Source organism: Podarcis bocagei (assembly GCF_964188305.1).
Source record: "Podarcis bocagei genome assembly, chromosome: 4".
Taxonomy (NCBI): Eukaryota; Metazoa; Chordata; class Lepidosauria; order Squamata; family Lacertidae; genus Podarcis; species Podarcis bocagei.
Window position 1 is genome coordinate 88,345,127 of NC_138128.1, and position 21,354 is coordinate 88,366,480.

Consider the following 21,354-nt stretch of genomic DNA (forward strand, 5'->3'; position numbering starts at 1 on the left):
AAGTGCAAATGTAGTCCACAAAACAACTTATAGGAAGATTTATTTTGGGGGGAAGGAATGTATTTCATACTAAATACTATTCAAGTAACTGGGTTACTTGCTACATCAAGAGCCAAGGTGTTCTGGTTAATATTCTGCTCACCTCTTAACTGAATCATCCTGTGAAGTAAATCTATCTAATCTGGGTCACAACGGACTGCAATTCTACGCATATTTCCAAGTAAGTCCCACTGAACTCAGGCCTTGCTCTAACGGAGGTTGTAAACTAGCAGGTCAGGGGAAAGGGTTCTAATAGCCTCCCCTTCCTGATGTTCTGGTTGTCTGTGTGGGTTTAAATTTTTTTTAAAAAACGGGCCAATCTTTCAATCAGCCTTAAGTGGCATGGCCCAAGCGCACCACCTCTGTTAGAATGAAGAACACTGATCCAAGTAAACAGGCATAGAATGACGCTGCGTGTCAAGTCTCATAGGAAGCAGCAGCTCTTAACAATAACCGGATGGAAACCATTGTTTTCCTTTGAACAGACAGTATAATATTGTACAACCTGCAATGTAATGTAGACCTGAACTGTAAACTTTTCAAACACACTGTTGCGGATGTGCCCTTTTCCTTTCTAAAAGGAATCTGTAAACCTAGGGAGAGGCTGCCTCTGTCGTGAGTTCCCAGTTGCATTTTGAGAGCTGCTTTAAGCAACCGACCGTACGTGCTTTCAAAGGATGCTACAATTCCCCTTTCTCCATGCAGCAAAGACTGGGGGCGTGGTGGGAAGAACGGGACGGTTTGCCACTGCAGTTGGTAGAAGCACCTCAGAGTCTGCCTCTATATTGGTGACAAAAAGATGACCATAGTGCATTTATTATGTATACTTCTGGACTACCTGCTGCCCAGATCTTCAGACACCAGTCAGTGCATACTAACAATTCTGAACATATCCTGTGCACCTTAAAAGCCAAAGCAAAAAGGAACGTTTCTGCAAAATGCATTCAGCTGGATCACTGACTCTGCAATAATGTGCAGTTTGTGAATAAGGCATGCTCCGAGATAACAATGTCCCCCCCCCCCTTTCAAGTGGCACGTAAAGATACTGGAGTGGGCATTTAAGTGTATAAATATTGTAATACTGTGACGAGATCAAGTAAAGCCAGAAGCTGTACAACAGCAGTTCTAGAATTGCAGCTACTTCTAATTTGCAGATTTGCAAATTTAACTACGCTTATTTCTAATTCATCACATTGGCCCGTGCATTTCTGCATATAAGTATTAATCCATGTGCAGCAGTGTTTTACACAGAACCAGAAAGGAATGTTTACACCGTCTATTATCGCAGTCTTAAACAAAGGCAATAAACCTGACACCCTTTACTTCTCTCTTTAGAGCTAACCTAATAGTAGCTCTCGGCTATAAGAGCAATATATACTTTGTAGGTCTGGTTCACTTGAGTTACCAGGAAGAGGCACTGGGGAAAGGGCATAACTGGCTGCCAGTGACAACACTGCATCATATAACTTCTACCTGAATTATTCAAAAGATTTTCAGCATACAAGATAGCTGCTGATCTTCTGTGTTGTAGACACTTAAGTGTATTGCATGGAAATGTTCCAATGAATTCCTGCGATAGTCTGGAAAAAGCTTACATGGCCATTTGAAAAAGCAATGTCAGCATCAGCACAAACTACCTACTCTGAAATTATGTATTTCAAACTCATTCTTGAATCCATATGCTAATCACAATTACCGTTTTAAACTAAGGTGGCCTTTTTTGAGCATTTACAAAAGATGGCTTGGTTGATTAAATGCAAACCTGAGCAACTTATCGAAGTTATATTTCACAGAAAAATGTTGTGTGTTCATGACTGCCAAGTGCTACACTTTCAGGACTCCTAATACTTTAAGCTCCAGCTCTTTTCACGACCATAAGAACACTCTCTGAAGAAAGTGATATCTACCACAAAGGTTAAGCCGATTAAGGTAGTTTAACTTGCAAGAACTAAGAATATGAAGAAAACATTCAATGAATAAACTATCCAACATTTCTCAGCTAACCAATGAAATTTCAACATCTGCCAACGCTACATGGAGCCTTATGACAACTGTGGTAATGGGCAAAGAAAAATGATTTGTATGTACTTTCTCAGAGCCACTGTTCAAAACCTTGTCATTTGCCCAAACAAAATAAAAAGAACACCACACATTTCAATTGTCTCATGGGACACCGCCTGCTACTACCCCAATTTTATGGTATTCTTCTTCTAAAAATAGTGTTTTAAAAGCATGCAGAGATTTTTGTTAGTGTTTAATACTGTGTTCAGAAGGAAGAGTTGTGGCACTAAAGCTAAGTCAACCTCATTTCAAAAAAGATAAGGTGTTTATTTCTCACCGATTTACTGAAATGTAAACAAGGAAAACCTTGGGATGGTACAATAGCATGAAGTCATGTGCTCCAAGTCAATGAAGCTCTGTTCACGGTTGTCGTTTGGGTACCAAGACAGCAACTTTGCCCCGCACGACCCAATTCCTTTTACTAAAGGCCTTGGGACCCTTTTTCGTCAGGGTGCGTTTCCCTCTCATGATTTCCCCTCCCAAAATGCACCCTATTCTCATTAGGCAAACAATTATTTTAAAGGTATGACACGTGTTAGTTTTTGTTTGAGACAGCTAAATAGGTTGCACTTGATGTTATAGAGATCCAATGTCTTTCCTTCATCCAAAGACGGCTCAAAGTTCTCCAGACGTTAAAGAATGCCGAAGAACAAGTAGTGACTCAACTTTGCTGCATTTCGACGGGTGCCTTGTAGCCTCGCTGCACGTGAATAACATACCCTTTTTGTGCAGCTGTTCCTGTGGAAAGTTAATCGCAAAGACTTCACACAGATGTGAATTCAAACCAGTCCTCTTTAGCCAATTAGCCTTTTCAAGATTGATGGCTTTGCAAAGGGCCAGCAATACTCATTTGGAACGGTGCCATTTACGTTGCATTCAAAAAAAGAGAACATAGGAAACCAGATCCTGGCCCTCCTACTCTGTTGATAGGCTCTCGTATTCGCCAGCGTGTGGTAGTACAAAAATAGTCTCGTGGTGATGTAGAAGGCAATGAAGACATCTATGGAGTAATGTTCATGGGCTGCCAAAATGAAGAAAATCCCAAAGAGATTCAGCACCCAGGACAGTGTGTGCAAGAAATTCCAGCTTCTTGGCGTATCTAGGGAGAGAAGAGCATTCAGCCAATCACAATTTACCAGGTTTTGTTATCAAATGACAAAGGGGTGCCCTGGATTGACTGCCAACTAGGAGCAATCAGGAAGGTTAGCTATCGTCTTCTGCTACTGTCAGCTTCCACATGGCTGCAGAGGGTAAGGGAAGAAGAATGCCAGTCACCAGCCAGAGGACCAAGGACTGTTTCGAGGTTCTTCCTATTTCCTTCCATAAAGGGAACGACAGCATGGCCCTCACTAGGGCTGGGCATTATCTGGTTTTCAACATTGTGAAACATCACGATATACTGATGTATCACAATGTCTGAAATAAGGATGGAGCTCTGCAGAGGCATTGGCTTGCTTCCCGGTTTCCCCCACATTGGGATTTTTGCATAGCAAACACACACACACACACACACACACACACACACACACACACGATTCACAATATATAGACAGGTCAAAAATGATGAAACCAATATCATAATATGGATTTCAAACCGGTTTTGGACAATTTATTGCCCAGCCCTAGCCTTCAGTGAGCTGAAAAGGCCGTTTGATAACTTGCCTTCTTGTTACTTTGCATTCTTTAAAACATCTCCCCCGCAACACTTTCTTCCTCCACTCCTCTTTCCTGGTGTCTTTTAGATTCTAATATGGCCTTGTGTCTTTTCTTTGACTAGCTTACTTATTTGCTAGACACCAACTAAGCACTGAATGCAGTAAGTAAAAAAATCCCCATCATCCTGTGTAATGATAAAACATTATTTTAATGTTACATCAGTACACGGATCATGAAGTCTGGTGAAACTGAAATTTGCTTTGCTTTCATTTTCTAAACAGGAATGACAGATCTCTCATTCATAGCCATAATAATCCAGTCAATCACAAAGCCCACTGCCAGTTAGGCAGCTTTTGCCCCCCACAAATGCCTGTCTTCCCTTCACTGAAGCCTTCACCTGCTATGTTGGAAAATATTTCACAACATCAAGATGCAAAAAAAGGAGTGACATACTAGATTCATGATGCCATTTCAACGCTGTACTTACATTCAGTGACAAAGAAGTTGAGCATGGTTAGGACAACCGTATGGCCGCTGAACATGTAGTCTCCACAGGTATGTACTCCTGTTAGCGTCATGCCAAACCCACTCCAGATTGCAAAGGCTCGCTGAAGTTTTGCCCACACGTTGCCATACAACTAGAAACAGAAGCGTGCAAAACAAATAAATGAATAAGGAACACATCAAGAATACTTGAAACGATCTACCAACTTTAGAACAGCACTGAATTTGCCCCTAGTTCACATAGCATGGCTTCCATAGGTAACTGAAACACAGTTCATTTTGTTTGTTTGTACATTTGGTCTATTTACATCTACATTTAAAAATACACACCAAGCATCAAGTCTCCAGGATTTTCCCTACTTCCCACAAGGAAAGCACCAAGCTTTGACCTCCTTAGAGATATTCAGCCTAAAAATACATGTTCACATTTTGCCCCTGAATGCATCATGCTCTAAACACACACATATATAATGTATCTTCAGAGTAACATATACTCAGGTTAGAAAGGATGTACTTTCAAAGACCTTGCTCTCTCAAACACTCTGTTCTATTTTCAAAATGAATACAGCTTTATCAATATTGAATGACTTAGCATTAACATAGCATTTTAAAGTGTTCAAAGTGCTCCATAGACATTCTCTCAGTATTCTGTGCAACACCCTGCAGGGTAGGTCAGTATTATCTCTCACCATCTCCTTAGCTTGCTAAGAGCACTGAGTGAGTTTGTGGCTGAGAAGAGATTTATGATTGTGTGAGACCTTTGCAGAATACCACAAAACAGAATTGATTCAAGGCTGGAGTAGATAGCGTGGGATCAGTTCATTTCTCTACTTCCGTTAGTCCAGGAGGCAGGATGAGCTATCTAGCTTATTCTGTGTCTTTATGATGTAGTCATCCCACTCAACTTATGCCACACAGTATTTCAGACTTCCCAAACCTGGTGCCTTTGAGATACTCTGGACTGCAACTCCCATAAGCCCCTGCTAGGATGGCCCATTGACAAGAATGACAGGAGTTGCAGTCCAACAGGCCGAAGGTACCAGGCCGAGGCTGCACTAGAATTTGTTGCCTTAACATGTACCGTATTTTTCGCCCTATAGGACGCACCTTTTCTCCTCCAAAAATGAAGGGGAAATGTGTGTGCATCCTATGGGGCGAATGCAGGCTTTCGCTGAGGCCTGTAGAGCAAGAGGGGTCAGTGCGCACCGACCCCTCTCGCTCTCCAGGTTTCAGGAAGCTATCCGCTAGCCTTGGGAGCCCGCGGGAGTTCCCGCTGGGCTCCCCAGGCTTGCGGACAGCAGACTGCAGCCCGAAAACCAGGGAGCACAGCAGAACGCGCCCCGGCCTTCGGGCAGATATCCACAAGCCTGGGGAGCCCGGCGGGAGTTCCCGCCGGGCTCCCCAGGCTTGCGGATAGCAGCCTGTTCTGGGGGCTGGGGAAGCTCAGGCTTCCCCAGCCCCGCGCCTGGGGGGGGGGGAATAAATTTTTTTCTCTTTATTTTCCCCCAAAAAAACCTAGGTGCGCCCTATGGGCCGGTGCACCCTATAGGGCAATATATACGGTAAATATTGAAAGTATTCCAGAGAACTCGTGTTGCCTAAATTGGCTAAAGAGAAAGGCACATTCTGGAACTTTATCAGGCTATTGCAGCAAGTTCGACAACCTGCTTTCAACATAGCAGGGCTGAATTTTGGGGAGGGACCCTAGTTTAGTGGTAGAACACATCTTGCCTGCTCCAGGCTCCACACTCAATCCATGCCAGCTCCAGTTAAAGGCGTCACGTAGTAGGCAATGTGAACGAGCTTTGCTCAAGACCCTCTGCCTGTCCGAGTGGACAATATCAGGTTAGATGGACAAATAGCTACCATTTGGCATTTCTAATTTGTTTGTCCTAAGTTTACTTCTGTCTCAATGCTGTGGCCAATGCAGAAGTAAACGTCAGAATTTGGGATGGCAAGTGGTTGCTTACCTTCCCAGAACACTGCAGATGTTGGCCTGGCACAGATAATGAGGTCACAAACATTGTAATGCAACGCAACAAGAACACTGTCCCCATAAGACTGCATAACCGTCGCAGAAGGATCGACCTAGAAACAAGCAGAAAACGTCTGAGTTGTTTAATGGAGGGCTTGGATGCCAAGATGTTAACTTAAGGAAGTTCTGGGATGGAAAGTTTTCAGGTCCTTCCTGTCTCAGCAGCCCACCCAAACATGCTTAGGAATCCCCTCCCCTGCAATGACCCTCTAGAGAGATTTTCCAGAGATAAAACGGTAACCTTTACTTCGGGAAGCTTTTCTTAGGATTCAAGATTTTGTTTTGGCATGGCTCACATGTTACATTAAACCATGGCTTTAAAACATAAAATTTAATTGAAATGTGCTGGTTCATGCTACTGAAAAGTTCTCACTCCACTTAAAAACAAGCTGTGATTTAACGTGAGTGAGCAGGGTGCTAGCAAACACAGTTGGGGGTGGTCTGCTATCTCTCTGCAGAGCAGTGCTAAGCACTACCAAAATACATTGGGAATAAGCAACGTGCTACAGTTTGCTTCACAAGTCTGGCACCATTTTCTCATGCCACCAAACCACTTGCGCAACAGTTTTATGGGAGTGATGGAACCACCGTCCCCATTGTTGCACATCAACCTCTCAACATGTGGAGTAGCTGCCATGGATTCCACATGGTGTGGACTTTAGTATTCCCTCTTAATGAGGAATCAAGTCTCTTTTCTATTTTTCTCCGGAACTGCAGCACACGACAGATACACACAAAATCTTCAAACAAGGTTGTCTGCAATTTCCAAAATAAAGGCAACTGAACTATACCTGTGTCTGTGAAGTAGAAGAACAAGCAGCCAGATGTAGCAGAGAACCACACCACATACTTCAGTCATGGCAAAAGCCCACGGTATCCTAGGAACACTAAAAATGGAGGAAAGAAAAATCAAGATGCTATGTGCCACTTTGACATGTGCAATTTCTGGGCAAAATAAATGCAGATGATGTAAGTAGGACCTTACCAACAAAACAAAACAAACCCATTTGATTTAAAACTGAAACTATCGTTTATGTACCTAAACGCTCAGCATCATTTCTAGCATAGCTGATTGGTTTCAAACCAACTTGGCATTTGCAAGAAAGATCACGTTTTTCTGCAGTTTAGTATCTTACCCTTCTTAAGCTTTGCTTTACTGCTCTAAAACTGGGGGAAGTGAAGCAGCAAGAAGCAAAACAGCAGAAGCATTTGCTGAAACTTCTGCAGCCTTAAAATCAATGGGTTAAACTGGCTCTGTTGAAACAAACAGATTTTTGGAATTTGATCACTAGACAAAGCAGAGGCTTGTTCTAGTAATCTTAAAAGTGCAAAGGCACCCTTGTTCTATCCTACCCAAGAGGGGGCCCTGCCTTGGGAGACAGCCGGCCTCCGCAGCGCTGGGGAAGGGGAAGAAAGGGAGGGAGAAACCTCGCCTGACACCATAAATTCACACCATGTATCTACAAAAAGAGAAAGTCTGCAAGTAATATCTGACAGCTCCAATTTCCATGTCTGCATCCTAAGCATAATCACTCTCTTCAACAGGAGAGTAACATGTAATGCCAGGTAATTCGATTCAATGCTCTTTTGCCAAATTACAAAATCAAAATTTCCCTACATTTTAATGGAGCAGCTACCTAAGCTTGCCTGCTCCTCAAAGCTATGTTTTCCACAGTTATATCTGAATACTGTTTACTAGGGCTAAAGATGCTTTATCACACAATCAAATCAGCTGTCTTTTCTGAACTTCAGTGCTTTCCTGCAAGATCTTTTCTTCTCTAAGCTGAGTATACATTTTCCTTGTACTATTATGGCCCACTTCTTCTGCACATTTACTTCTCTACACGCTCCCTTCTTGTCCTTCACATTTTGTCCACCATTTAATGAATGTATTTCATGCCTGTTTCTTCATTTAACAGCAGTTCAACGCTGTACCACCCCCAGCTCATTCTACCACTCAATCATCCTCTTATTTTACAAATTGATAACCTTCCCTTTCAATGCACATACTTGCAGGGAGGCTAAGAATGCATACAACAAATAAGAAAATCAAGAGGACAAGTACCTAAAAAGAGCTGAATAGTAATGTGGATTTTCCAAGGAAGATGAATATATATTATGCTGATGTGAACAAGGTAATTTACATTGGAAAATGTTCCATTCACACCAGAAATTTTTTGATGCCCTGGAAAGTGATCCAATCCAACATACAGTACAGTGGTACCTCGCAAGACGAATGCCTCGCAAGACAAAAAACTCGCTAGACGAAAGGTTTTTCCGTTTTCGATTTGCCTCGCAAGACGAATTTCCCTATGGGCTTGTTTCGCAAGACGAAAACGTCTCGCGACTTTGTTTCCTTTGTCTAAAAACAAAGACATGTTTTGTTTATAAAGTTAATTTATTTTCCCTTCAATTTTTGAACTGCTCTTTACAGTATGTGTGACTTTAAAGAGCAGTTAATAAACTGTTGTTGTACCAAATTTGGCTTTGTTTGGACTTTTTTTGACCATAGGAACGCATTAATTGATTTTCAATGCATTCCTTTCGTGATTCGCAAGACGAAAAATTCGCTAGACGACAAAACTTGCGGAACGAATTAATTTCGTCTTGCGGGGCACCACTGTATTTTACTTCCATTCAGAAAAAAGCTAAGCTTTGAAACAGCTAAGCTTGTTCAATATTGTATTTGTCATTGACATTCATTCATTTTTATGAATATAATTACTAAACGGAACATCACTGGGTCTGAACTCTGAGAAGACAAGGAAGTCTTTGCCTGGTATCAGAAGGACATAAATAGCACCAGGCAAAGCTCCCGGGGAGAACACTCCAAAAGCGGGATGCCAAAACTGAGGAGGCTCTGCCCTCAGATACCACCTCCTTACCACCCACGGCTAGGGCATCCAGACAAGAGCAGCCAAACTTGACATCTGCATGGGCAGACACACACAGAAACAAGTAACCCTTCAAATATCCGGATCCCAAGCCATGTCAAATATAAGCACGATCACTCTGAATTGTGTGCAGAAACAGAACAGGAGCTAGTGAAGCACCATTGTTCCACTTTAAGCAGCCAATTCCAATTAGCAGTTTCCAATCAGCCTTCAAAGGCAGCCCCGCATGTAATGTGTTATGGCAGCTTACTCTGGAGGTCAGCAGAGCATGGATAACTTTGGCCAGGCTCTGGAGAAGTGTGCGTGACACAAATTGGGGAGGGGGCTCACTTAACACTTTCGGCAGTGGGGTGCTCCCCCCACTTCTCCCAGTTCCTTCCTCTCAAGCTTTCTGCCTTCTGCTAGCAGAATGAAATCAAATAAAGAGTGAAGCTTATTGTCCTTCAGCCACATAGGACTTAGGAAGAGCAGGTACAACTACTTACCTAGATAAAATCTACAGCCTTTCAATACTGGTAAATTGACAACAAAAAGGTTTTTTTAAGACAACACCCAGATAGGGATTGTGCATTCTAGAAAAGCTTTAAGATAAAACCCAAGCAATGTGGTGACTGTGGGCTGTAAAAGAACACTTAATTTTTCAAGCACTGCCAGTAAACAGCCGTAAACATTTCAAAATGCTCTTAACTGTCCTTTCCGTAAAAATTGTTTTTAAAAAAGCACAGAATGGAACAGATACCAATGTATCACTCAAAACATCCCCCGATCACAAAAAGGAACATTGCAAAGGAATGAGAGCCAAGAGATAAGTTTCACAGCTAAAATCTGAGCTACTGATGACCTAATCTGCAATAATAGCTCCTCTTCTATTCAGCCACTTGCCCTCTTGTTATCCCATCTACTATTCAGCAAATGGTAATCATGGGAAAGTTTAGGCTTTTTTGCTGGCCTATGAAGTCTATGTATTAACCTTTTAGCCTTGTTTTCAAGTGCTTTTGCAATCACTGCCCACAACCCATACTTTTTGGAGACAGAATATGTGCACTCTAACACCACAACAATATGCAATTGCTTCAGTCGAAGCTATTCTGCAGTCACATACCTTTGCTGCTAAAAGGGTAATAACAAAGGCCAGTCACTAAGACGACTATTGTAATCTTCTGACCTTGTTTTCCTGATTACTGTCCCTACACTGAATCCTTCCTTGGTGCCCTGATGACAGTAATTCTATTCTAAAACAATATCTAGCATTCAATAGTTTCTCTTTTTGCTCCCTGCAGGGATTTTTTTTAAAAGCAGTTCTTGAAACAAATAATGCCTGCATTTAGTATCAAATTTTGTAAATGTTACATTTCTTGACCGAAAGTCAATAATAATGCGCCGTGTCTACAGAAAGGACAATTTCACCCCAGCCACCAGTTAAGAGGACCAAGGGCTGTTGCTGACAGATTACATTCTTCCCTCCCAGCAGGAAAATGCATATGATTTCCCAGCAGCTCTTGAGATCACTGCTGTAGGGCAGCTCAGTGTTTTGGAGGCATTTATAAAATTGTTTTGGAAAACTCCACTTTCTTCTTCTTGCGGTGTAATCTTAAAATGGACGGTGGTTTATTTGTTTCAGACAAGCCACGCATGATACGACAGAAATAAAGCAAGGGCAAACTTTGGTTTATTTGTTGCTTACCTTTCATGGCTTCTCTGAAACAAGCCAACAAACCATGCTATGGGTTCAGGTGAAACAATAAACCATAGTACAGCTTCGATGACTGGGTCTGAGTCTGGAGGGTGTTGTGGGTGCAAGGCCAATGAATGTTCTCCTTTAATTAAACCATTCTTTTAAGATGAACTGTGGCTTATCATGATGTGCAAATCAGGCCACAGTCAGTTACGTCATGCATCATGGCTAGCCGCTGCATGCTCAAAGAACTGGGGACAAGTCCACTATGAGCCTCTGAATCCAGGGAGAGGAAAAGCAGTGCAGATGTTGTGATCTAGCCATTTTCCATATTTCATGGATTTGCATAGACCTTGAGGTATTTTCACAAAACAGTGGGAAAGAGCTGGTCAATGAATTCCCCAAAGGTGGTGGGGGTTGCCATAAAGGTGCTGACAGCATACTTTCATGAAAAAGGGGGGGGGGGGAGAAACCTAGGAGAATTATTTTATAGATTCTTATTTTGCAAAATAAAAATACATTTTTTAAAAAAATTAAGAATGGGAGAAGCAACACGAAATTCTGCAAAACACCTAGTTTGGCCTCAACAGTTTAGCAATTCTGATTTTTAGCACTTTTTCCTAAGCAGGTTAAAGCACTTACCTGTCTAGGAATATGTCTGGTAGTGGTGGGTATGTCTGCATGTCAGGAACTCTCTCGTGCACGATAACCATGACAAATGATGTGAAGCCAAACACAATAAAAACATATATACAACTCAAAGCTGTCTTCCAATACTCTGGGTTCAGTCTTCGCGTAGGATGTTTGTTTTTTCCATTTGCATACTGATCAGCGTTCAAATCGGCAACAGGCTCACAGTCATCACAATCCCGTTGAACCTCGCCATTGCTAAACCAGTCTGTTCCTTGAAGGGAGCCAATCACAGGTGACAGGGAACCAATGGGACTATCACTGTTATAACCAAGCTCTTCCAAAACTTCAATGTGGTGCTTCTGTAACTTGCGAATTGACAACATGAGCCGCTTGATATCACCTAGAACCTTGATTTCCAGAGGAGGAGACCTCAAGTCGTATTCAGTCAGCGTCAGTAATGTAATTCCATCTAATCTGTGCTTGTCACACAAAATGTCCACATACTCACAGAAGCCTTCTTCCTTCAGCCATTTGGCTACATGCCTGGTAGACCAACGCTGAATGCAAAGCTGGCTGTTGCCTTCCATCTTCTCTACCTGTCAAAAATCAGATGTTTTAAAGACCGAGAAGACAGTGCCCACATCATTATAGCACCAAGTTCTCAATGTTCTGGGATATAACTTTAAAATGTACTTCAGACAGACTTTCCTACGAAGTAACAAAATTACATTGTATTCAGCTGCGCCTGAATACCCTTTTCAGATTTAATTTTTACAGCCCAGAGACCTAGTGCTTCCCAACTGGTGACTAGACTGTCTGCTTGGGAAGGACAAACTGTATTCCAAATCAATGTACTCGCCTACAAAAGCATTTTTTCTGGCCTGTCCAGCCACCCACACCTTTTTTAACAATGGGTGGCATACTGATGACGTGGAAGAACTGTGCTTCCCTGACCCCCACTTGAAAGGAACTTTCCCGGCCAATTAGTCACAGGACAATTATTACTCATCTTGAGCAAGTAGTTATTTCTGAAACAGATATATTACGCAAAAGTGTCAAACTCAACTCATTCTGATCCCTGGCTTCACAGAGGAAGTTGACCACGTGAGGTAATGCAGGCCATTAAAAAGAGATGTGCCCTTTCCTCACTATGGAGGAACGGCACGTCTCCAACTAGGAGGTCCTCTGCTGTGCCGTGTTTTGCCTTTCCAGACAGCATCTCCTTCTTTCTTTTCTACCCATCCCATCTCCAATAGTTCTGTAGTATTACTATTGCTATTATTATTAATTAGAAAATTTGTATAGGCTTCATCTGAAGATCACAGGATGGGTCACAACAGAAAAATAGAAAATTAGAACACAAAATACATAAGAAAAAAGCAAAAAAAAAAAAAGCGTCAAAAGAATTGGAAAGCCATGGTGGTAGGATAGAAAACTAAGCACAGCCATTTCTGAGATAGCGTAAGCCTGTGTATACCCTGATTCTGGCTTCAGTGTCTGTTAACTATTAGGAAAATACGTGCCATTTTTACAGTAACGTCTCCAAGTCAGTGTTGGAAATTTAGATACGAAAGCCAGGCACTAAATGGCACTTTGAACCTAGGTTATGGGAGCAACAACGGAATGTCCAGGCGCATTTTTTTTAATAACAAGAATAAAATGAAAAAGCTGAAAATGAATGAATTGCAGTGAAAATATTATGTTCATTTTTCACGAGGTCTAGTCCATCTCCTGCCCACCACCCAATATTCTTAAGAGGGTCTCTTCTCCAGTCTTCAGAAAGTAGCTGGAAGTGGGGAGGCAGAAAAAAGGTCCTCCTTTCCTTCCACTCTGCAGTTTTAATCTGAAATCTTAGGTGAAGTACTGCGCCCAGAGCTCAGAGACTGCTCACGCTAATGAAATTCCCTGTTGCAAAATGCACCTAGAACAATGGGAGTTTTGAACACTGCTCTAAGTTCAAGAGAATGAACTTTCATGGGCAGCACCAGCGTAATGTCTGTTTCTTTTTTAGTGTGGATGATCTGCATGTGGAAACTTGTCCCTGCAGTGACAATAAACTGCCATGAAAACTTAGATGGTGCTAAGGGCAGGACAGAAATCTGTAGATTCTTACTTAAGAAACTTACTTACTTACTTAAAAGAACAATTACAACAAAACAAAAACTCCACAATGTCAAGCCTTCAGAAGATCACTTGCACATTCATGTAAAGGTAAAAAAAGCCAAAGGACCACTGGACAGTTAAGTCCAGTCAAAGGCTACTATGGGGAGCAGCGCTCATCTTGCTTCAGGAAGAGGTAGCCAGCGTTTGTCCGCAGACAGCTTTCCAGGTCATGTGGCCAGCATGAGTAAACTGCTTCTGGCGCAACAGGACACTGTGACGAGTGCCAGAGTGCACAGAAACACTGTTTACCTTCCCACCGCAGCTGTACCTGTTTATCTACTCACACTGGTATGCTTTCGAACTGCTAGGTTGACAGGAGCTGCGACACAGCAACAGGAGCTCACTCTATCGGGCGGATTCAATACATTCGTGTTTCACTTAATCAAGAATCTATTTGTCATTTTCTACTGACATTGCAAACTGAGTTTCAACATTTTCTTGCCTGAACACAGAGAAAACTGATTGTAAAAATACAGTGGTACCTCAGGTTACAAACACTTTGGGTTACAAACTCCGCTAACCCGGAAGTAGTACCTCGGGTTGCGAACTTTACCCCGGGATGAGAACGGAAATTGCGCGGCGGCGGCAGCGGGAGGCCCCGTTAGTGAAAGAACACTTCAGGTTAAGAATGGTTTCAGGTTAAGAACAGACCTCCGGAACCAATTACGTTCATAACCGGAGGTACCACTGTATCCTAATCCTTACGTCAACCAAAGCAGACAAAAGGTTCAGAGAAAAATAAAATACAGACTCACCAGAAGATTATTCTCAAGATTTTTCAGAAAAAATCGGAAGACAGATACCTAAAGGGTTGACCAAAGAAATGCTCTTGATGCTCAAATGCTTCAATTAGGACTCCTTTAGAAGAGATGTCAGACAACAGATTCTTTGCTTGGCACAGCAGGAAAAAGAGCACCATCCTTCAATTTTCACACCATATGAGTCACTCACAATGCTGATCAAGCATACATACGCTCATACATCAAAGGTCACATGTGATAAGTCTTGTACTTGGGAGTAAGTCCACAGTGAATTCCAAACATTGGAAAGGTGGGAGGGTCAAATGACTGAAGAAATCATGCTCTCTCAATGGACTTCCCAGATAATTTTTTTATCAGTAGCTCTATACCAGGGCTTTGCTGTTTAATTTTTACCCTACATTTCTACAAGTACATGCACCCAAAGCATATTACAAATCTTGTTTAGGGAACGGTTAACAAATATTTCATCCTGTTCCAGAGGAAACAAACACAACAGTATGTCAATCTGTACTGTAAACCAGAGACATTACAATAAACGAGGGAAACTCCTGCTCTTAGGCCCATGAGCAGTTGCAAACAGTGTTAGAAACCGAGATATGAAAGCTAGGAGCTAAATGGCACCTTAAGTCTAGGTTATGGGCACAGAAATAGAATGTCTAGGCACGCTTTTTAAATAAGAATACAAAGCTGAAAATGAATGAACGGCAGCTAAAACATTATGTTCATTTTTCACATGGTCTAGTCCTTCGCCTGCCCATCCCCCAATATTCTTAAGAGGGTCTCTTCTCCAGTCTTCAGAGTGTAGCTGGAAGTGGGGAGGCAGAAAAAAGGTCCTCCTTTCCCTCCACTGCAGTTTTAATTAGAAATCATAGGCGCAGTACTGCGCCCAGAGTTCAGAAACTGCTCACGCTAGTGAAATTCCCCGTCACAAAATGCGCCAAAACAAGGGGAGCTTTGAACACTGGTTGCAAACCAGAGAAACATGGGAAATACATGTGCCCAAGCCTACACCATAACCTGCTCTACTGACTGCAACAGAATGCTTCTTCTAAGCCTAATTTCAGTGAGCGAAAAGGACTCTGTGGATGCCAGGGAAGCACTCTGCAGGTAGGTGTGGACCTGCTGAAACCATGTTGGTGACACCTGCAAACAAGTTTTACCTGCTGGGTTCTACAAATGGTTAAGCCAGTACCTCAAAGTAGAACCAACTACATCTAGACAGACATCAGAAGATACACTGTGGTATTCATGTTGGCTACTTAGGTAAATACCACAGCTTGCTCTATCAAATAAATTTTCTGGGGAGTAGGCATCCTGCCCTGCTATTTCAAGCAATACATGGCCCACCTTTCCCAAAATGATCTTCATAACTACACCTGAAACAAAGCACAGGAGCAAAGAGACAAATCAAAAGAAAAAAAGCCAAAGGAAGACAGGCACAAATGTTTTCTACTTATCGTGTATTGTGAGTTTTAGCTCCTGTAAAGGTATGTGACCCCCCAGCTCTCAGACAGAAGAAACTGCAAACAGTTCCAAAGAATTTCTATCGCGTTTTGGTTTCTAATAATTAAAACTGGATTACAGTGTCAGAGACAGTATCTATCAAGCTTAGTCATCATTTGGGACTAATCACGTCTAGCAGTAAGGCTACCAATTATAATCATTTCAAATATGCAGTAGACATGTAACAGCTACAACCTGGGAAAGGTTCCTTCCAAAATGCTTCTTGTTTCCAATTCATCCAGTACACTTCCTGAAATTCCAACCCCGTGCCTGACTAAAAATCAGTATGTAAATTGGTTCTACAACTAGAAAGTTTAGCCAACTACAGCAAAGTACAAAGACTCATTAATATATATACACTGCCAGAACATATAAAGAGCTGGACTAGAGTTATGGAAGGAATAAATACCCCTACTTTTACAAAATACAGAAGGGATGTGAGTACTGAGAGACCACCCAAGTTATTACACTGGGTCTGGTTCTTAAATAACTGTCATAGCCACTTGCTATTCACATTCTAAGCAAGACGGAATAATTTATGCGACACCTACTGTATTAAGTTAACTGCACCTATATAAGAATTTCAACCAACTCTGTAACAACTGCACTGATATATGTCGGTGGCAACCTATGGCTTTTAACCTTATTCAGCATGGTCCAGGCCATTTGCAATGGGTACATGACTGCTGCTTTGGGTATTTTGCTTGTCTACTTATTTAAATTGCTTTTATTAACAGTGATGTTACAAGGCAAGCTATGTTTTAATAAGATAGATATAAATAACACAAATTATACCTGAATTTCCAGGTCAGTTAAAAAGTACATACTGTGCTATAAAACTGGATTGTGTGTCTTCACTGGCTGGTTACACTGATCATTCTTTTATATTTAGTTACCAAGATATCCAATCCGACATGGCTTTCAAGAGAAAGAAGATAATTGAGCCTCCTGCAGAGGGAGAGCTTGCCAATATACTGTAGAAAGAGAGCATGTTCACACCTGAAGCTATCTAAGTTTCAAAACTTTTCACATCCAGCTGATAAAAAAGTGGGAATGCTGCACAATACACAGAAATCCTTGGCAGGGAAACAAAGCTCAATTCCTCCAATATCTCAAAGTTAATGATACTATTTGATTTCTCACACCTGTTTGAAGCAGTAATATGCCAACTCTAGATAGCTGAATTACTCCCATGACCTTATATTAACAGAGGACCACCATTTAACAAGCAAAATAACTGCAAGCAAGTTGAAGGATTAAGAAACATTAAGGGCCAGGTCAAACTAAAGACACGACAAGTTAATGTCCATAATAAATGTCTACTTGGGTATACAGTATATGAAAAGCCACTTGTCCAAATGTACATAAATGTTTGTGCGTTTCATAGAGTATGTCATTTTCATGCAGTTCACTAACCAATGCTACTCCAAGGGCTAAGTATGTAGAAGCTTCCATACTTCTTTGCCTTCCTGGTCCTCACGACAAGTGCCAATGTGTTTACTTACTCCAGGAAGAAACATTAGCGCAGACACACATATTTCAATGAAAATTGATCTTAGAACTGCTGACTGTTGTAATGACAATCTAAGTTTACATTCTAAATGTTACATGTTTTACGAGTGTGAATGAGTGGCATAATGCAATCTATACGTTACCAAAGAATGTGATATTGATAAGCAGCAACATCCTCAATACATTCCCCTACTCTACAAAGGGAAAAAACCAAAAACCAACTTTTAAGTAATAGCTGTGCTTTAATCATCAGCGTCCTACAGATCTACTGAATAATATATGGCAATGATTCACAGGCTGAATCAGCTCAACAGAAAGGCAGATATACACTAGACTAGAGCAAGCAGAACTGCATGATCTTTCCTCGTTTCACACAACAGGAAAAAGCTGGGAATGCCTCCTCGATTCTCTGCTAAGCAAGCTGCCAGAAGTTTTCCTTACATTGGCACCACCCTTGCAGGAAATCTGAAGAGAGGAATAAAGGTTAACTCAGCAAACCTGAAGAACAAACTACAACAGTTCCAAGTAATGCAAAAGGCATCTAAAGGAAATTTATAGAAAGACCTACATTGGCTCCCAGTACGTTTCCGAGCACAATTCAAAGTGCTGGTGTTGACCTTTAAAGCCCTAAACGGCCTCGGTCCAGTATACCTGAAGGAGTATCTCCACCCCCATCGTTCTGCCCGGACGCTGAGGTCCAGCGCCGAGGGCCTTCTGGCGGTTCCCTCATTGCAAGAAGCAAAGCTACAGGGAACCAGGCAGAGGGCCTTCTCAGTGGTGGCACCTGCCCTGTGGAACGCCCTCCCATCAGATGTCAAAGCGATAAGTAACTACCTGACATTCAGAAGACATCTTAAGGCAGCCCTGTTCAGGGAAGTTTTTAATCTGTGATATTTTAGTGTATTTTTGGTTTCTATGGAAGCCGCCCAGAGTGGCTGGGGAAACCCAGCCAGGTGGGCGGGGTACAAATAATAAATTATTATTATTATTATTATTGTTATAGTAACCCAAAGCTTCTGTCAGGGACGTGGGTGGCGCTGTGGGTTAAACCACAGAGCCTAGGACTTGCCAATCAGAAGGTCGAATCCCGAAACGGGTTGAGCTCCTGTTGCTCGGTCCCTGCTTCTGCCAACCTAGCAGTTCGAAAGCACGTCAAAGTGCAAGTAGATAAATAGGTACCACTCCGGCGGGAAGGTAAACGGCATTTCCGTGCGCTGCTCTGGTTCACCAGAAGCGGCTTAGTCATGCTGGCCACATGACCCCGAAGCTGTACGCCGGCTCCCTCGGCCAATAAAGCGAGATGAGCACTGCAACCCCAGAGTCGGTCACGACTGGACCTAATGGTCAGGGGTCCCTTTACCTTTAAAGCTTCTGTCACCTGTTTGGTAGACACACAACAACGTAACTTGGAAAAATACATGCTTACTTTTCAAGTAATTCTAGAGTGTTCCCCAGCACATAAAAGTATACAAACTCAGAAAGCTAACAAAGTTATTGGAAAGGCATTTACTAGTATTGCTACTAAAAAATTACTAGGCATCAATAAAAACCAACTAAAGCAGTATGGATATGATCTTGCAATTTGATCTCTCCTGCAGGAATGAGATATGAAGAATGAGGGGGAAATGGTTTCCCCTTTTTTTTAATGGGGAAAAATTACATTGAGGAAAAGTGGAAACACTTTTACACAATACTTTATCTCTCCTAATGAAAAGTGGAATACTTGCAAGATCAACTTGTGCAGTGAAGTATAATGCACATATTGTTCCATAAACCCTCACATTAGTTAGGAGTTGTCCCAGGACACAGCAAGACTTCCTTACAGAGAAGATGGCAGGACTCACCTGCAGGCTGCAGCCGCATTATTCTAATTATTTCAAAGCCCTTTCACCACCTCCCTTTACAGCAGCCTGAGAACACAGAACAAAAGCTTTTACAGCTTATGAAAATACTCCAATAAGCTACAATATTGATTGCTGGCACTACTAGTAGCTCTCCTCCCATGCCAAATAGTAGCTGGAAGGCAATTTTCCTCTGGAGCAAAAGGGTAAAACCCCTTCATAGTCTCTGCCACCCCAACTCTGATTGCCTCTGCAACTGCATACTGCAGTTTAAAAGATTCCTGCAACATGAAGTTTGTCCCAAACCTACTGAACTTCAAATGCCAATACAGTACAGGCTGTGGTAGAGTACAAAATGCAACAGCCAGAGCGCATGTTGTGAAACAGCATGTTGAACATTTAAGTTTGGGTAGAAGATCACATCATCCTGGCAGTCCTGGAAAGGCTGCTTCCCAGAGAGGACGGTGCTCTTCAGCGATCATTTAAAGCTGCGCCTTCTGCAAATTTTTTTTTATATGAAAAACAACCCTGCTGGATTAGACTTTTAAAGCTTGGGGTGGGTTTTTTGGGGGGGGGGGTTGTGTTATTGGGTTATTGTTGCTTTTCTTCCAATTATGCATTCTGTGGTTTTATATTCTGATTTTATTGTGTGAACCGCCCCAAGACCTCCGGGTATAGGGCGGTATATAAATTCAACAAATGAAACTAAATAAATAAAAATAATAAATAAAGTGTCATCCAGCCTACCCGTCTTGTGTCCGGAATACCCCAGGAAGCTCACAAGCAAGGCAGAGATAACCACCCCCACCAAGTGCTGTTTTGCACCCCTACACTAGCCTATTTTGCAGCCTTAGAGCAGGCTACTTTGCAGCCTTAGAGCAGGCCGTTTTGCACCCTTAAACAATGTTATTTTGATTGATTCTACTTCCATGCCACTTTTTATTCAAATCCCAAAGCGGCTTACGAATATAAGATAAAAATAACATAAAGGAACTTCACGAATACTGTACAGCATAAATGGTATAGAATACTTAACAAATCAGCGGTAAAACAACACCAAACCCCAAATAAAACAACTACCATCTATGTTAACAATATTAACAAAACAACTAAAAAAATAAGCTAGCAGGCTAATTTGAACCCTGAGACCAGGCTACTTCACACCCTTTGGCTATTTTGCACCCTTAGGCAAGGCTACCTATTTGTAACCCTCAATAATTAAATTTCTAACTTCGTTTTTCAAAATCATATATCTTGCAGAAACGATAGCACCCTTCAAAATATAAAATTCTTCGAAACGGGAAAGCCCGCGCCCCGATAGCTAGAACCTGCCGCCCCCCTTTCTTCGGCTCCCTCGGGAGAAGCAGCAGCTGAGCCTGCGAAGGGTAGACTGCTCCCGGCTGTGGAAGCTCCCTTCGGCTCCACACAGCAGCCGTTGCTAAAGGCAGAACCGGCCGGCCGACCGGCCAGCCAACGAACGAAACCCGCCTCCGCCGCCTCCCCTTCTTCACACACACCCCTCAGAAGCCGAAACTCCCCTCGCAAGCGCCTTGGCGGCGAGGCCGAGCCAGCCGGAACCTACCCGCTCCCTCCTCGCCGGGCGACGCGGCCCCGCTACGTGTCGGCAGGGAGAGGCCGAGGGCTTCGCTGCTGCTGCTTCTGCCGCCGCCGGTGCGCCTTCGCCATCGCACGGAGGGGTCGCCGCTGGGACTGAGGCGGCTGGGAGGCTGCGGCGACGGCGGAGCAGCTCGACCCTGCCAGGCAACCGGCCCACCCACTCACCAACCGGGCGCGGCTACGTAGCGGAAAAGGCGGGGCCAGGCACTGACGCAGCTTCCGCAAGAAAAACAAACAAACAAGGGGACGAGACGGCGAGCGGAAGTGGGCGGGGCCACGCCCACGCCACTCTCCCGCCTCGCCTCCGCGCGGAGGATTCGCGTGGAGCCTGTAAATAGTACATATGCTTGGCTTAAAGCAAATAATCAGCAGTCTGGTATAATGCATCTATTTTGATATTTGTTTTCCTTATTGACAAAGTAATAATTATAAATACATAAGAATAAAAATGTGACCATTC

At 42.6% G+C, this 21,354-nt stretch overlaps 1 protein-coding gene across 2 annotated transcripts; it reads right to left on the reverse strand.

The window, feature by feature from the left end:
* Positions 1 to 1,058: 1,058 nt before the first annotated feature.
* On the reverse strand, positions 1,059 to 21,011 carry SAMD8 (sterile alpha motif domain containing 8). Of its 2 annotated transcripts, XM_081191764.1 has the most exons (6): positions 20,856 to 21,011; positions 11,507 to 12,089; positions 7,087 to 7,182; positions 6,231 to 6,348; positions 4,244 to 4,394; positions 1,059 to 3,199 (listed from the first exon to the last, which is right to left on the reverse strand). In XM_081191764.1, the coding sequence occupies exons 2-6, from the start codon at positions 12,082 to 12,084 to the stop codon at positions 2,895 to 2,897; spliced, it is 1,248 nt and encodes a 415-aa protein (XP_081047890.1). In that variant the 5' UTR covers positions 12,085 to 12,089; positions 20,856 to 21,011; the 3' UTR covers positions 1,059 to 2,894. The 2 variants fall into 2 exon arrangements, with proteins under 2 accessions (XP_081047890.1, XP_081047889.1); XM_081191763.1 differs by lacking the exon at positions 20,856 to 21,011 and having other exon boundaries at positions 11,507 to 12,093.
* Positions 21,012 to 21,354: the final 343 nt, after the last annotated feature.

Coding starts and splice junctions, on each gene's coding strand:
- SAMD8 (XM_081191764.1), bottom strand. CDS start 12,084: ATGGAAGGCAACAGCCAGCTTTGCATTCAGCGTTGGTCTACCAGGCAT. Junction 6,349..7,086: donor CTTCTACTTCACAGACACAG/GTATAGTTCAGT, acceptor GCTTGTTTCTAG/GTCGATCCTTCTGCGACGGT. Junction 3,200..4,243: donor CAACTTCTTTGTCACTGAAT/GTAAGTACAGCG, acceptor TTCTCTCCCTAG/ATACGCCAAGAAGCTGGAAT.